General features: G+C 42.0%; 1 protein-coding gene across 11 annotated transcripts in view; it reads right to left on the bottom strand.

Annotated features, from left to right (window-relative positions):
* The window catches only part of fgd4a (FYVE, RhoGEF and PH domain containing 4a), a 108,640-nt gene that overhangs the window by 15,686 nt on the left and 75,772 nt on the right, over positions 1–17,182 (bottom strand). For 9 of the 11 annotated variants that reach the window (XM_014147948.2, XM_014147947.2, XM_014147951.2 and 6 more), the window contains 3 exons: positions 12,283–12,417; positions 10,758–10,947; positions 3,788–4,181 (listed from right to left, as the gene is read on the bottom strand). In XM_014147948.2, coding sequence (XP_014003423.2) covers positions 3,788–4,181; positions 10,758–10,947; positions 12,283–12,417 — 719 coding nt within the window. Of the gene's footprint in view, positions 1–3,787; positions 4,182–5,910; positions 6,216–10,262; positions 10,410–10,757; positions 10,948–12,282; positions 12,418–17,182 lie in introns of those variants that run through there. The other 2 variants (XM_014147955.2, XM_014147956.2) reach the window with 2 other exon arrangements.

Raw genomic sequence — 17,182 nt, forward strand, 5'->3', positions numbered from 1 at the left:
AACTTTACAGTTGGCACTATGCATTCGGGCAGGTAGCGTTCTCCTGGCATCCGCCAAACCCAGATTCGTCCGTCGGACTGCCAGATGGTGAGTCCAATGGCGGCGAGCTGTACACCACTCCAGTCGACACTTGGCATTGCGCAAGGTGATCTTAGGCTTGTGTGCGGCTGCTTGGCCATGGAAACCCATTTCAATAAGCTCCAGACAAACAGTTATTGTGCTGACGTTGCTTCCAGAGGCAGTTTGGAACTCGGTAGTGAGTGTTGCTACCGAGGAAAGACGATTTTTATGCACTACGCACTGCGGTACCGTTCTGTGAGCTTGTGTGGCCTACCACTTCGCGGTGAGCTGTTGTTGCTCCTAGACATTTCCACTTTATAATAACAGCACTTACAGTTGAACCGGCAGCTCTAGAGGGGCAGAAATTTGACGAACAGACTTGTTGGAAAGGTGGCATCTTGTGACGGTGCCACGTTGAAAGTCAGTGAGCTCTTCAGTAAGGCCATTCTACAGCCAATGTTTGTCTATGGAGATTGCATGGCGGTGTGCTCGATTTCGTACACCGGGTGTGGCTGAAATATCCGAATCCACAAATTTGAATGAGTGCCCACATACTTTTGGATATATAGTGTACTCAGAAATCAAGATTCTGCAGGAAACTAGGGAATATGTTCCCAACTGATTATTAGAATGAAAGAATGTTCGCTTCCTCTATTCCTTGATATGGATGGATTGTGTGTATCCCACAAGTATTGTTCAAGTGGAATGTTCTCTTACTCTGTGTTACTTCCTGTACAAATATTTATTCTCATATGCATTACTTTGAAACGGTCTGTTTTGAAGCGGGATTTTTTTTAGTGTTTTTTTTCCTCAAATGTATGCTTTGGCCACAAATATGAGCATAGGATGAGTCAACAACATTACTTGGGTATGAGTTAACAGAATATTTTAAAAGTGAGATTTTCATTGGACAGTTACTTTAACATTCAAGCCATCTATTGTATTTGATGCCAAGAGTACAACAACTATTCTACCCCAAAGCAGTCGTTCCTTGAACTTTCTACCCAAAAGTCTAACGAATGGACCGATTGTTAATGTGGTTACTAGTCAACTGTAACTTTCAGTGTGTTTACTGGCAGCATAACCAAACACACTGAATTCCACACCTTGAAAAACCACATGCAAAGCTTTGTCTGTTGAAACTGACAAAACACACTGTCCCCCTAGCTCTGTCTACAATATGTAATGGTCGTCAAAAAGATACAAAATTGCTACCGTCCATGACCTTATTCGCTCTCTGCCAGCTAAGTATGTGAAGTAACTAACAGAGATGCAGTAAACTGATAAGCCATGAAGCATGGTATATAGGAGCCACTCTAGCTAGAGCCCTCCACCTCTCATACAGTGCCATGTAGAGATTGGGGGTTTCCTTCACTGCTGAGTGAACACACTAATCTGAGAGGCAGATAATTAGAAATACCAGCCGGCCAGGCAGCAGCAAGGCCTCCCACAGGGCTACTGTGGCGCAAACGCAATTCTTCAGCTGCTGAAGCGTTTGACATCTGTTCAGTCCAGTCCCGGAAATAACCCCAGTAGTAGCAGGGCAACGGAATTATGTTGAGACTTGTTTTACACTATAAAATGTATGCAAAACAAAAAAACATTGATTTCAAAGTTTAGCAATCCATACAACCCTATAAACAAAGACTACTTTTAGCCATTGACACTGAAGATTTTACAAAAACACATTTACTGGAAGAACTGTGCAGATGTCAAGTTTGGTAACAGAATTTCAGTAAAATCTCCCTCAGTGTTTTATGTGACCACTTTTCCCAAGAACTCTTGTTAAATAGCTGATCACAATGAAGATTCAAAGATGTCTGCAGAATGGGATGTCAGCTATGACATGACACATTGACTTTGGAAAACAAATATTTTGGCTATTGAACTACAGTTTGTGAAGTGGATTTACACCTGGTAACAGAATCGCGTTAACAGAATTTCACCATGGGTCCCTGATCTGTACTACACAGAAATACATAATTATGGGTATGAATGTCATTCTATTCCTGGGATGTATCCTAAATAGGTACACAAAAGGTAGAATTATGCAATATCCTCCTTTTGAATATTTGTGTATTTATTATTTTACACACTGGCTATTTTAATGAGCTTCTCCCCCAAACCATACCAAATTCAGTTGGTCTGGACCAAATCTGAACCAATCATAGATGTCTATGTTTTACATGTTCAGACATCACAGTAGATCCCAGTAAGTAGAGTACAGAACATTCTAGTTAAGTAGAGAAGAGTTCATTATGGTACAGTACAATTCATTTTTTTACTTAACCTTTATTTAACTAGGCAAGTCAGTTAAGAACACATTTTTATTTTCAATGAAGGCCTAGGAACAGTGGCAGAATGACAGATTTTTACCTTGTCAGCTCGGGGATTCAATCTTGCAACCTTTTGGTTACAAGTCCAACGCTCTAACCACTAGGATACCTGCCACCCAATACAGTACATTATAGTGTATTCGACTGTAGTGTGCTTTACTGTGTACTGTACTCTACTCAACTTTTTTTACTTTACTGTACAGTACTCTGTGCTCTACTGTACCATTAAAATTAAAGCCAGTTGGGACTGCAGGAAAAAACGACGGCAATTAAATTGCACCAATACCGTTACAGATTTATTTTAATCACTTAACCATTCCTAAACCAAATTGATATTAGCAGAAACACTAGAACTAATTGGTAGGTCTACCTTGCATCAGATGACCTGGCCTCCACAATCACCCGACCTCAACCCAATTGAGATGGTTTGGGATGAGTTGGACTGCAGAGTGAAGGAAAAGCAGCCAACAAGTGCTCATTATATGTGGGAACTCTTTCAAGACTGTTGGAAATGCATTCCTCATAAAGCTGGTTGAGAGAATGCCAAGAGTGTGCAAAGCTGTCATCAAGGCAAAGGGTGGCTACTTTGAAGAATCTCAAATATAAAAAAAATATTTTGATTTGTTTAACACTTTTTTGGTTTCTACATGATTCCATATGTGTTATTTCATAGTTTTGATGTCTTCACTATTATTCTACAATGTATAAAATAGTAAAAATAAAGGAAAACCCTTGAATGAGTAGGTGTGTCCAAACTTTTGACTGGTACAGTAAGTGTTGGTATTAGTTGGCAGGGGCCTTTACTTCAACATTATGATGTTTTGATGTATTTCAGGTAGATGTTTTCTAAAACCCCCTTTCCGTCAGTTTGACCAGAAATCAAAGCCTTTGCTTATTCCTAATATTTAGGATATAAAATAGTTGACATATGTATATTCATTTGACACCAGATTTGACATGCTCCTATAAACTTCACATGTTGGTACTCATGGATGCTTCTAGATGGAAATGACCAGCAGACTCAGTCAATAGAAACCAGACACACTGCTGAGACAAAGGCTAGCAGGCTACTCTGGCATGGCAGAAGGGGCTGTATCTGGTCTGATGTGTCGCGCAGTAAAGGAGCTGTGAGGTTTCAGTAGACTGTGAAGTCAGTCAGAGGAGAGAGCACATGGCTCTAATGGGCACAGGCCCGGAGACATCTGACACAGGGATATACATTAATGTGACACTGTGATGCCAGGTTAAACACTTGCGTTAGCACCAACACTACTCACATGAACTCTATGGTCACTCAGTGTAAGAGCTTAATAGTAACAGAGTTAGGGATACACGCACGCACGCACGCACGCACACACACACACAAAACACCCCTCCCCACAGACACTTACCGGTACCTTCTGCTCCACAATGCCCTCCTCCTGGCTTCCTTTGTTCATGTTGGGGGTCTCCTCCTGTAGGTCCACTGTCCTCCCCAGTATGGGTCTTTGTGTGTGGAGGAGGGGAGTGATGCCCATGCTCCCGTCCCCCATGTCCCCATTCTCCAGGGCAGTGTCTTTCCTCAGGGGGGACCCACTCTCCCTGTCCCTGTCCATTTGGGTTAGCATCCCGTTAGTTGCCTGTTTGTGGGCATCCCGCTGCGTTCTCGGGACAGAGCCTGAATCCACCGAGTTGTTGTCCTGCTGCTCGGACTCTGACTGTCTCTGGTAGACCCGGTGAGCCGCACTGCAGAGGGGCGACTTGCTGAGCTGCTTGAGTGGTGAGCCCTCCTTGGTTTCTGACTGGCTGTGAGAGCAGAGGAAGGGAACAGGAGGAAGTCAGAGACCACCGCTGATAAAGACTTAAAGCCAAAGAAGACAGGAGAAGAGAAGACAGGAGATGAGAATAAAAGAGCGAGCGGGAGAGCACGGTCAGTGGCTGTTAAGCCCGCGGTATACTAACTAGTGAGTGCTGTGAGAGTGACTGAGGCTGCAAGACAGCACCGGAGTATGTACAAGGGTAAAAAATAAAACAGATACAAAAACTTCCTCTTGTCTTCTGGGGCTGCTGTGAGCTGTGCAGAGGAAGTGCGAGTGCGTGGGGCAGAGGAGGAGGGGAGGAAAAGAGGGGGAGGAGGAGGAGGATAGTGGAGTGGAAGACTGGAGAGGTAGAGCCCCACTCCCTAGAGATAGCCTGCTGCCCTACTTCTGAATGCACATGCACACACATTAGTGGTGCGCGGGTGAGGTTTTTGTTCACAGAAATTACTCATCTGCAACCAAAATATGTGATAAAGTGAATATCGGAGGCCCCCACCCAACCCTAATATAGAAAATGTGCTGTAGGCTACAGTCAGAGATGGCTAAACTATTTTTTGACAGGGGGTGCAGGATACTTTTTGCCTGTTTTAGATATGCTTCTGCTTATAATTTCCGACATTTTGGTATTAAACTTGTCTATAATTAGATACATGCAGCTTCTCTTCTGTCATTATATGTTGCCCTAAAGTCTAAATAAACCCTAGCTCGCCAGAATAATGTCATAAATCGGTAGAATGAATGCTTCAATCTAGTTGACATCGGTCAAGTTCTCTGTCATCTCGGCTTCTTTCACGGAACAAAGACGTTTAGGGACAAGGGATAAAATCCAATAACCTCACAAAAAACTGGAAAGATTTTCTGTTCCAAATTTTCCAAGTGACATCAATTTAAGGAAATAGAAAGCTGTGAAAACGACCCAAAACGTTTCTGATAAGATTTCAGTTCGGCTTGGATGCATATTTTATGTGGTTGAAATACTAATCAGTTTTTCTGATGCTGATAAAGATAGCACCTCTACAGACGGTATCTAACTGCACATTCACATTCTCCCAAGATACCAAACATTTTGAAAATATTTTTCAGTCTTCTGTGATGTAATATTGGGATGTAAACTCAAAACAGAATACATTTCAACTCTATATCTGACATGGTACAGGTGTCATATGTTTTTTAAGCCCATAACCATGTGTGTGAGGTGTATACTTTTGTTTTCAAAGATTTGTTTAAGACTACCAAGAAACACTCTGTGCGAGGCCACAGTCAGTGTTCAGATTTCAGTTTCCTTTTTAAGTTCCGTCTTGTGACTGTTGAATTTGTATCGCCTCACAACCATCATCCTCTTTAACCACTTCACCAAATCTTTCCAAAACATTACTTTTCTGGCCCTCCGTTCTCTTTCTTCTTAATATTGTAACTTTATGCCCATTCCCAAAAGCATTTGGTGAGTGGACAGTGCCCTAAAGCTTGGGCTTACACTCTAATGCCAGATAGCCTAAAATAATGAAAGAAAAACCTCGATGCAGGGTATAAATATAAATTGCACAAGAATGATACATTTATGGATTTTTAAGGTTTTGTTTTCTCTTCATGAGTCAATCCGCACATCACTAGTACACACATCCATACGTATACACACACACACACACACACACACACTCCATCCAGCAGTAATGTATCCTGCAGCTCGTCCAGCTGTTTCCCTGTCTATGACCCACCTGCCCTCAAACAGCACTTCCCTTCCAGTCCCGTTAGTCTTCACTGTCCAGCAGGGACATGGACTAATGATCAAACAGTACAGGTCCAGAACTACTTTAAAACACTTTAAAACCCATTTGGAATCGTACCCATGTTCTTTCCTGTGGTATATCAGTGAGACTAAACCATGTTTCAATGGGTGCACTAGTCTAGCTAAACCATCTGATTCCACTGCACGAAGACAGGAACAACAAACACCTACTACAGGAAGTACGTGTCACAAGCCTACTGCACAGGTCTGAACCCTGTACACACACATACACACACACACTGAGGGTACAATGTCTGTGTCGGTAGAAACAGGAAGAGTGTGAATAGAGGAACAGAGGTTGACGTACACTGTACAGATGAGTCATTCATCTCTATGCTTTGATACAATGTCACACCCTCACTGTGTCTATACTAGTGATATGCAGCTTGACTCATAACCTGCAGTCCCCGTGGGTCATGACATACTGTGGTTGAATAAAGTGGGTTGACTAAAGAGAAAACAATACCTTTAAGAATTCACAAATGTATAATTATGATGCAATTTATATCTATAAGCTACATTGGTTTTTCGTTCATTATTTGAGGACTTCTGGCATTACTGCGTAAACCTCAACTTTAGGGCCTAACTGTATGCGCGCCAAATAGACACGCAAATCGCAAAAAGCTTTTGGGAACTGGCTTAAAAAGGTAACATTGTTTCAGCAAGGCAAAAAGGACAACGTCAGAGCTTAATTCAATAAGACAAAAGCTGCGAAACGGAGACTTGAAAATAAAGAGAATGGAGGGCGAAAAAAAGTATTTTAACGACCCTCGGTTTATAAGCGCGGATATCGACTCTGCGGCTTGAGCATGCTTTTGCGGCATAGTCGATAGCGCTCTGGACTTCGGGCTAGAAGGTCGAGGGTTCGAGACCTGCTCCCTGCCCGTTTCATTACAGTATGTTTTGTAAAGATTTGGTGGAGCGGTAAAAGAGGATGATAGCAGATCCAGCTATCTTACCTGTGATCATTTTGAGGCAGTGTTGTGTCAGTAGTAATCGAGACGGATTTCGAGACCACATTTTGAGTCTCTCGGTATTGTATCGGTGTTGGATACATTTGTACTTGGTCTTGACACAAGACTTATCGGATTCCGTTCACTCAGCGCATAAAACCGCTTCGCCAGGCCAAATACACTCCTTTCTTGAAACAATATCTTAAAACCTTTATATCTATTATAGACATGTTTAATCAGTGGCGAACCTATTGGACCTAGGCATTTAGTAATGTAGTGGAGGTATAGTACTTATCAATTATGTGGTACAATCATGAAATCATGCACAAAGTAGCCTACACAATCGCAAAGCACGTGAAATATATTCACATGCGCGCCGCACACATTGCCTAGTTCAGACGGAATATCACCTGCAGGCAGCATCTCTCAACTGGTTTTGGCATGGAGCAGCTCACAGGACAATGTCATCGCTAGGTAGGAAAGACGTTTCAACGTATGATATCTACCATTAAATGCAACAATGGTTATGCCATCCAGGTATTGAAAAAGTTTGTCCTGGTTAGTAGGCTATTTGGGATGTGCAATTCAGTCATCATGAGCTGTTTGCATCAGGGGTGTAGGCATGAGTGGGCCAGGCCCTGCAGATTGAGCAAAAACAAAAACAAAATACACTATTACTACAAAAACACAGTTCCACTCTCACAAGATGATCATTTGAAAGAACCCTTTCCTGCAGTCAATGAACAAATGCGCCCTCTTTGGCCTCATGGGTGGAATGTTATTAATATAATAAAGATTATTTAAAAAAACCCAATGAAAAACCGGTTTCTATATCAAACAGTTTTGTTATATTTCAGTCTTCTGTGATGCATATAAAGTGTAATATTGAGATGCAAACAAAAAATGTAATACATTTCAACTCTATATCTGACATTGTACAGGTGTCTTTTTTTAAAGTGTGAGGCGTAAACTTTTTTTTCAAAGTAGATTTGTCTAAAACTACCAAGAATCACTCTGTGTGACCCTGATTTAGCCCACTGCAGTGAATGGTTAACTTTTTGTTGAAAGTTATTCTTGAAAAGGGAGAAGCTAACAAATTAGCAACAACATCCCCTTCGATAACACCTGCTGCAGCCTTTGCAAACCAGCCAACAACAAAAGATAGCTAGCTAGAACGTGGGAAAACTACTGCTCCTGATTGCGCAGTGACCTGTTGGCCTTTGAGAAGGCAGAAGTTTCCATATGTTTTTTTGTAAAAATGGTCCCAAATTCATTAGGGCAAAATTTTGGAATGACAGTGGAATCAACCATTACAGGTCAAAAAGTGATTGGTTGATTCCATTGTCACTCAAAATGTTCCCCTAATACAGTCGAATAGCATATGCCTTCTATCAAGCTTTTGATGGCCTAGCCCATGGCCGATTTAGCTAGCTAAATTATTTATCTCCCCTGAGACGACCAAAGAGAAATCCTGATTGGATAATTTTTTCTCTTCAGTGTTAACCATTTCTTTTCCAACAAAACTGAAAAGATGAAATCAGAACATCATTGAACATAATGATATAATTGTAGAAGCCCCTCATTGTTCCCCACTGTGTTTGGGTTAGTAATAATTTGTAGTGGCTCTATTTTACCTCAGAATGCATTTTTTTACTATTCTGAATGTCTAAAGAATCCACATGTTGTTCTGAAATATGAACACAGAAATACTGGACATTTTGAACTCTAATTATGGTGGTGATTTGACAAAATTACAATCATGGTCTTGAATTGGAATCGCATTTTTCTGGTCTCGGTCTTGACTTGGTCACGGACCCACTGTCCCCCTCCTGGTCTTGACTCGCGCCCCCCGGTCTTGAATCGGTCTCACTTTAGGTGGTCTCGAACACATTGTTGTGAGGCGATACAAATTTGACAGTCACAGGATGGGGACTTCAAATGGAAAGTGAAATCTGGACACTGACTGTAGGTCTATAACATCTCACATAGCAGTATTATTAACTCCTGCAGACTTAAGTATTTCTTGCAGTGAAATTATACATCAAATGTAAGAAGAAATGTGACTTTGGAACAGGAGTGGAGAAATATGATTTATTTCTTTCAGCATCTTGAGAGAATGCCAATGCTCAGTTAGATACTGTCTGTAGAGGTGCCATCTTTATCAGCATCAGAAAAACAGATAGTATTTCAACCACATAAAATATGCATCCAAGCCCAACTAAAATCTTATCAGAAATATCTAAATCAGGCAACAACAAAAAATCCTGCACCCCCTGTCAAAACATCTTTACGTTGTCTCTGACTGTAGCTTACAGCACATTTTCTATATTAGCAGGTTAGGTCAGGTACGAGCCTCAGATTTTCACTTTGTCACATATAGTCGTGAGGTTGCGGATTGGTTATAGCGATAGCAGGCCGATGCGGGTGAACAAACAGCTGCCCCACTAGTCTATACAAAGCACAGAGGACTGTTGTGGTTGGTTAGTGTAGGCCATGGAAAACTTGAGCAAAACACTGAGGCAATATGTTTCACAAATCTTCCTCATAAACTTGGCTTTAAGCTTTGATAGATAGAAATGTTCAGTTAACTTTCCAATAAGTTTACAGAAAGGCTGAATCACCTTAATGCGCCTCGGCATTAAAAAATGTATACAGTCGTATAATGATAGCATTTAGAGGTAGGCTTTATTGCTACATTAATAGCATCATCTGCTGGGTTTCCAGGTTCCCTCTACTAAGAAACACAGCATGTGAAGCAGATTATTACTAGGCTAATTATATTCCTTAGAGGCTGCCCTTCTTTTGCCAAACTAAACCAAACGCACTCGGAGGGTGAGTCTGTAGCTCCAGAGACCTGAGTTGGTCTGTAGAGGCCTGGGTTGGCAATAATGGACTGAGCGGGTAATGCTGTTGGACTCCACTGTATGAGTGGTTCACACAAGGGCACCATTGTTTCTCCCTCTCAGTCTCTCGCCAATGGGCCTCCTCGCATGTTGCTAAAATCCCCACTCAGACTTGTAACCAAGCGGGAATGACAACAGAAACTTCTTAAAGTCATAGGAAAACAGAGGTAAACAGATATCACAATAGATAACTAAAATACTTATATTCAATTAGCAACAAGTGTTAATTGAAATCCCAACTTATGTCATTCTGAGACTGGCTGTGTTGCTATAGAGAAAATGCTCAGCCTTGGCCTTGTAACTTATTAATCTCTGACAAAACAATAGACTGATTCACACAGCCAAACCTTGTGATTGAGGACACAATATAACATCATCTGAGACAGGAATCAAAACATGAGAATCTTTGCGTAATAAAATCCTACCTCTTTCGTCCAGACTTCATCCTACAGCAGTGAGCTCTCTCCCGCAACTGAGGGAAAGATTTTCCGCTTTGTCCAAATCTCTTTTCATCCTCCACTAATGCTTTGGCTTGTGATACACAAGCTGATCTCTAGTGCTCTCTGTCTAAAGAGTTCCTTTGAAGAAATATCAATGAAGTGGGCTGAAAGTGACTTCTGCTTTTTAGTTCATCTTGTAAATAGTAGGAGATATTAGGAAACTTTTGCATGCAAGGTTTATTAACGTCACACTTGATTACTACACTCACGTCTGCCTGGACAAGGTATTTATTTTAGTAAATGGAAGTACCCATGTCGAATCTCTCTCTCTCCCAGCAATTAGTACAATCTCTCAAAATTTGCAAAAGCAAGAACACACACGAGCAATATTTGCACACACATTTGAGTTAGCGCTGCATCTCAGATAGGGTCTAATTTATACTTTTCTCATTATGTACTCTACTTTTCCCCCTGCTCTACCTGTTCTCCTCGAAGTGGTTGATGAGGTTCAAGACTTTGGAGGGTTTCTCCCGGCTCTTCGCCATCATCGCCCCTCCTCTTCTCTCCTCCATGGTGGCTCTGAGGAGTGCTCTCTCCACACGCCCCAGCGCCAGCGGGTGGGCGGCGGATTTCGTCACTGGGCTCTGGAGGTGGGCTGGCTTCGGAGGCACTGAAAGGATGATTTGAAAAGGTCAGTTGTCAGTGGTCAGGGCTAGAGAGGTCAGAGGTCACGTTGTCATGGCCACTCTAGGAGCCTTTCTGTGACTATACATGACCCTCCACCAGCATTTTACGGAATGTTGACTGTGTTTTGTGGAGTTTGGTGTTCTTCGAACACAAGGTGGCAGCACAGGTTACTAAAAGCTAGTCTCATTCCCAGAGTGTCTGCGACCCATGCCTATAAACCTGCAAAACACGGCTACTTTAGGCATAACATTCATCATCCAGAATTAGATTGAAATATAGCCATTCTGTGGGATAGCAGTAGCCTCTTATGGCATGAACTATTCTATAACCCATAGAGGGGATGGTCAATGGACTGTTGTAATGTAGAGGGTTAGGGTCTTCCTTTTTATCTCTGGAGAATGATTCACTGTGTTCAAATAAAATAGGAATGCAACACCACTAAAGGAAAGGTTTCGCCACTGTGTCATACACTGTGTCTGGTTACATAACTGGCTCTTCCTTGTGGAATGAGCTGTTTTGTCATGCATGTTTTGAGCAGTGGTGGAAAAAGTAACCAATTGTCACACTTGAGTAAAAGTAAAGATACCTTAATAGAAAATGACTCAAGTAAAAGTGAGTCACCCAGTAAAATACTACTTGAGTAAGTCTAAAAGTATTTGGTTTTAAATATGCTTAAGTATCAAAAGCGAAAGTATAAATCATTTCAAATTCCTTATATTAAGCAAAGATGGCACAATTAATATTTTTATTTTTTTTACTTATGGATTGCACACTCCACTCGGACATCATTTACAAATGAAGTGTTTGTGTTTAGTGAGTCCGCCAGATCAGAGGCAGTAGAGATGACCAGGGATGTTCTCTTGATAAGTGTGTGAATTGGACCATTTTCTGATCTGCTAAGCATTGGTGTCGGAAAATATATGGTGTAAAAAGTACATTATTTTCTTTAGGAATGTAGTGAAGTAAAAGTTGTCAAAGATATAAATAGTAAAGTAATGTACAGATACCCCAAAAAACTACTAAAGTAGTACTTTAAAGTATTTTTACTTAAGTACTTTACACCACTGGTTCCGAGCCACGCATGAGTCATTATCTAGACGTAAACGAGTGTCAGTATGTCTGAGCAGCGCTGATGTCAGTGCTCTGTTGTCTTGTGTGGCTCAGTTGGTAAGAGTGTGGCACTAACAACACCTGGGTCATGGATTCAAATCCCGCTGGGGTCACATATTCTAAAGTGTATGCACTCACTGTACTGTAAGTTGCTTTGATAAAAACAATCTGCTAAATAGCATATATTAGACAGTAATATTATCTGTACCTTGTGGTTTGGGCTGCAGTGGGGGCCTGCTGTCTGAACTTCTTCCATTGACACCCCCCCTGCTCTTCTCACTGGGACTCTTCCCACACAGACCTGTCCGACTGACCCTTGCTCTGTGGGGGCTGCTGCTTAGAGCTGAAAGAGAGAGAGAGTGCAAAGAGGAATGGTGAGATTCTCGACAACTCAGTTGGCTGCGGTGTGATAGAGCGTCATATGATGTTTACCATGCCACTGTTGTACTTATTTTGAAAGAGGACCTCCTCACTTCCATACCATATATCCTGTTTTTGTGATTCACATCCATGTTGCACCACAGACAGAACATATACCACTCACAGAATATCACCCACCCACTGCCACTGGCTTGCAGTGAGTGTAGTACACTACATCTTTCTTCATCTTCTACTATTCATTTGGCCATTTGGCCCATGGCCAGGGGTGAAAGTAAGCCGGTCCGGTACACCATCCCGGCAAAATAAATAGTAGGGGTACGCCGTACCAGTAAATCATCAGCCTATCACAATAATTAAAACAAAATGCCAAGAAAAGTGTAGGCTACTACACCACTATTTATCATTACCGCATGTCAGAGGCATGGAAAATGTGCGAGCGAACTTGAAAACAATGCGATGTGGTTCAAGGAGAACACTGCCATGGCCGAGATGAGTGGCTGACACCGAGACGCGCGCGAACAGCAGTGGAGGCATAAATCCTGGCCTAATTACACTGTGTGGCGTTTTGTATAGCAGATGTCTCTTAGCATTCACCGCTGTGGTCGGAGGACTGTGTTCAGAGGAACATGTTGCCAGTAGATGAACGGGAGCAGGTAGCCCAGGAAAGAAGTGATTGTTTGACAATCAGATGACAACATCATGACCGGTTGTGTTTATGCCACAATAAAAAGGTCATACATTTTAAAAAGTTACATGACAAATCTTTACAGACTAGGCCCACAGATATCCTTATTGAATTCATAGGGATTCTATGTCATTCTATGATTAGACCCATTAAAAATGTTGGTGTACGCGCAAGCATATGAGGTCCTGTACCGTGAAGAAATGAAATGTACTTTCACCCCTGCTCATGGCTGAACATTAAAGTCTCCATGTAGTTCATTATCATGCTAATGATCCAGTTGATTGTCAACAGCACTGAGCCTGGTCTAACCAGCTGGTAACAGATGGTATCACGGCTCAGCAGAAGACCCAGATGCAGACAGTTTGAATAACGGACGTTTATTATATAAACAGGGGGCAGGCAAAGGAAAGGGCATGCAGAGGTAGGTAGTCCAGGGCAGAGTCCGTAAAGTACAGAACAGCAGACAGGCTCAGGGCAGGCAGAATGAGTACAAAAAAACACGCTGGTAGGCTTAACGAGACAAGTGGAACTGGCCACAGACAAACAGAGAACACGGGTATAAATGCACAGAGGATAAAGGGGAAGATGGGCGACACCTGGAGGGGGGTGGAGACAAGCACAAAGACAGGTGAAACAGATCAGGGTGTGACAGATGGTCCGTCTACACTCCAGCGTGTTTAACTAATACTGTCGGACTGAATACACCAAGTCTCTACAATTGCACAGCCATCCCTATTAAGATAACACTACCATACATGGCACTGTGTTGCTGCTGAGGCCAAGCAGGTGGTTTTGTTACTTTATAGAGAGTTTCCACAAAGAGTTTCATCATTCTGGGAAGTCTCCATTTAGCGCAGTCATGTGAAAACATAACTTAACTCCACTGAGGTATAAGAAGAACTCGCATGTGTCGGTTGAGTGAGCACTCACACGACCCTTCACTCAGCAGCTATACAGTATAATCAATGTGTAACATTGTCCATTGTCTCTGAGAGGCTGTCCATTCCTAGTGCTGCAGAGCCTGCATTACTGCACGTGATGATGCAAGCAATGTTTTCTCCATGGTAACTCTACAGAGAAAACGACGACTTCTCCGAAAGACCATGGAAGTGAAATTCCATCCTAGTTCGACGGAACATTGAAATGCGACCGAAATGCGGTAGTACACGCAATCTCTAAAATCAATCACAGTCCCTTAAAGTAACAGCCTTTTTTTTTTATAGAATCCCTTCAATTCACAAAAGTATGATTCGCTCATCATAAAAAGGAAGGAACTCCAGTGGCATTCTACACACGGTGCTGTGTATGAAATGGTGTCACAAGAAGAACTGTAGATAGTTGAATGTGTACATATACAGAGCCCCAAAAGTATTTGAAACGTAACCCTCTAGAGCTCAGGACCCCTTAAGTCCCCTGTTTACTTGATGTCACTTGTTAAATCCACTTCAAATCAGGGGAGGAAAACAGGTTAAAGAAAGGATTTTTAAGCCTTGAGACATGGATTGTGTATGTGTGCTATTCAGAGGGTGATTTAAGTGCCTTTGAAAGGGGTATGGTAGTAGGTGCCATGAGCACCGGTATGAGTGTGTCAAGAACTGCAACGCTGCTGGGGTTTTCACACTCATTCGTTTTTCATGTGTATCAGGAATGGTCCACCACCACTCAAAGGACATCCAGCTAACATGGCGTAACTGTGGGAAGCATTGGAGTCAACATGCATCCCTGTGGAATGCTTTCGACACCTTGCAGAGTCCATGCCCCAACTAATTGAGGCTGTTCTGAGGGCAAAAGGGGCGGGAGGGGTACAACTCAGTATTAGGGAGGTGTTCCTAATGTTTGGTATACTCAGTGTACATTGTACATTTTACCGTAGTGGGCTAAATAAGGGTCAAAGTGTGAAAAAAATCTACTTTGAAACAAAAGTATCCACCTGACACACATGGTCATGGGCTTAAAAAAAGAAGACACCTGAACCATGTCAGATATAGAGTTGAAATCTACCCCATTTTGAGCTTACATCCCGATATTACACTTTATGTACATCACAGAAAACTGAAATATAACAAAACCGATATAGAAACAGCAGATTTGTGGTGTAAAAATAATAAATCATGTTGATGAATTGTGAAATTCTGAAGAAAAAAAAGACTAACATTCTACTGCAGGAAAGGGCTACAGTCTTTTTATAGCTCTGCTTCAGTTACAGACAAGGCTTTTACAAGAAATGGTATAGTAATGATTGACTAGGAAAGCCCCACGATCTCCTGGGGTGACTTTCTAAACACGGTCCAAGTTTCGTGGATCATTTTAGAGCTGGCATTAAGAAGTAGGCTGATTACATGCTTGACATCATCTGCAATCACTTTAAAGGGGACATTTCAAACATGTTTTGCGCCATTTGACACATTTTGGTTACAATCAAGTCTCCACATCCAGATAAAGTTGCTATGTTAGTGATTGTAGAGAGAGTCAGGAAAACCCTCTATACTAAATAATGAAGGTTGTTATTAACATGTCAAACACCCAGTCATTCTGCTGTAAATCACCTCCATGTTTTCACCCACAGTGAAATGCGGACCCTCTCCACGACAGAGCGGCCAGTGTATAGTTCTGTAAGTACTGTATATGACTGAAGTAAACATCAATGGAGTGGAGTGTATGGACCTCAGACCCTCACATATTCCAGCATAGCTACCTAGCTCTGTTGTCTCGGGTCAGCTACTGCTCGTTCACACACACACACACACACACACACACACACACACACACACACACACACACACACACACACACACACACACACACACACACACAGGCGTCCTATCGTTAAAAGTTGCCCGCCACAGACCCCCATGCAAATTAGCAGCAGGCTGCTAAGCCAAAGCATGTGGACATTAAGATGTTAGGCAGCACAAAGGACCCCTTTCTGGGTTAATTCAGAGATACATATTTGCAGTGGTGTAAAGTACTTAAGTAAAAATATTTAAGACATTTTTGGGGGTATCTGTACTTCAGTATTTATATTTTTGGCTACTTTTACTTTACTACATTCCATACATTTTCCCTTACATCCAAAAGTAGTTGTTACATTTTGAATGCTTAGCAGGACAGAAAATGGTCCAATTCACACTCTTTGAAAAAGTAGGCCTCAAGTAGGCCACCATTTGGGTGCCAGGACAGAGAAGAGCTTTAACTGGGTTGAGCTGACACCCCGTAGTCGGACGGCGAAGGGACCAGAGGTGGCAGAACGGAGCGCTGGAGTTTGAGCATTCCAGCCATTTCATTCTACCAGGGAGGTTGGGGGCTTAGTTGTCTGTTGCTGTGGCTGATGTAAACATGGTCAGGTCATGGTATGACAGCCTCGTGGGAGATGAGCCCATTCAAACAGCCTTTATTTAACCAGTCTGAGTATGTTCTCTCTAAGAAGACACACACGCACACACGATTCAGTTTCAATTCAGAAAGTAAATTGAAATTAAATATTTTAGAATAGAGCATCCATTCTCAATTATTGTTTAATAGATTGACTACAGTAAGCTTTTCATGTAGAATCTAATTTCCTGAATTGAAACTAAATTGACCTCAACCCTGACGCACACACATACACTGACCACAACAGGACGGCACAAGACCAAACCAAGCCAAAGTTTTTGCAATTTCAAAATCACACATGACTGCAGTAATTCAAATCCTTTACTCTTCTCTTTTATATGAAAGTCTGTCTTCTGATTCCAATTTAAAACCACATTAGCCCACATCAGTTAGACTAAGTGAATATGGATGTTTGCAAGGTGAGCTTCTGAGCCTGGGGTAGAAGGCCAAACAGGATTCTGTAGAAACTGGAAAGTGAGCAAATACTGAACATTCGCAGCTGAATCCAATAGTTAATAGTGAATGCAGAACTCCGATAAACACAATCCCACCTGAGGCTCTGTCCTTGATTTACACTGTAGGAGACCTGCTACCATGGCAACTGGCCCGAACCTTCTCAACACTACAAAATATTTGACTATTGAGCAGGCAGGGAGAACAAGCTTGTGGG

This window comes from Salmo salar, chromosome ssa16 (genome assembly GCF_905237065.1).
Source record: "Salmo salar chromosome ssa16, Ssal_v3.1, whole genome shotgun sequence".
Classification (NCBI taxonomy): Eukaryota; Metazoa; Chordata; class Actinopteri; order Salmoniformes; family Salmonidae; genus Salmo; species Salmo salar.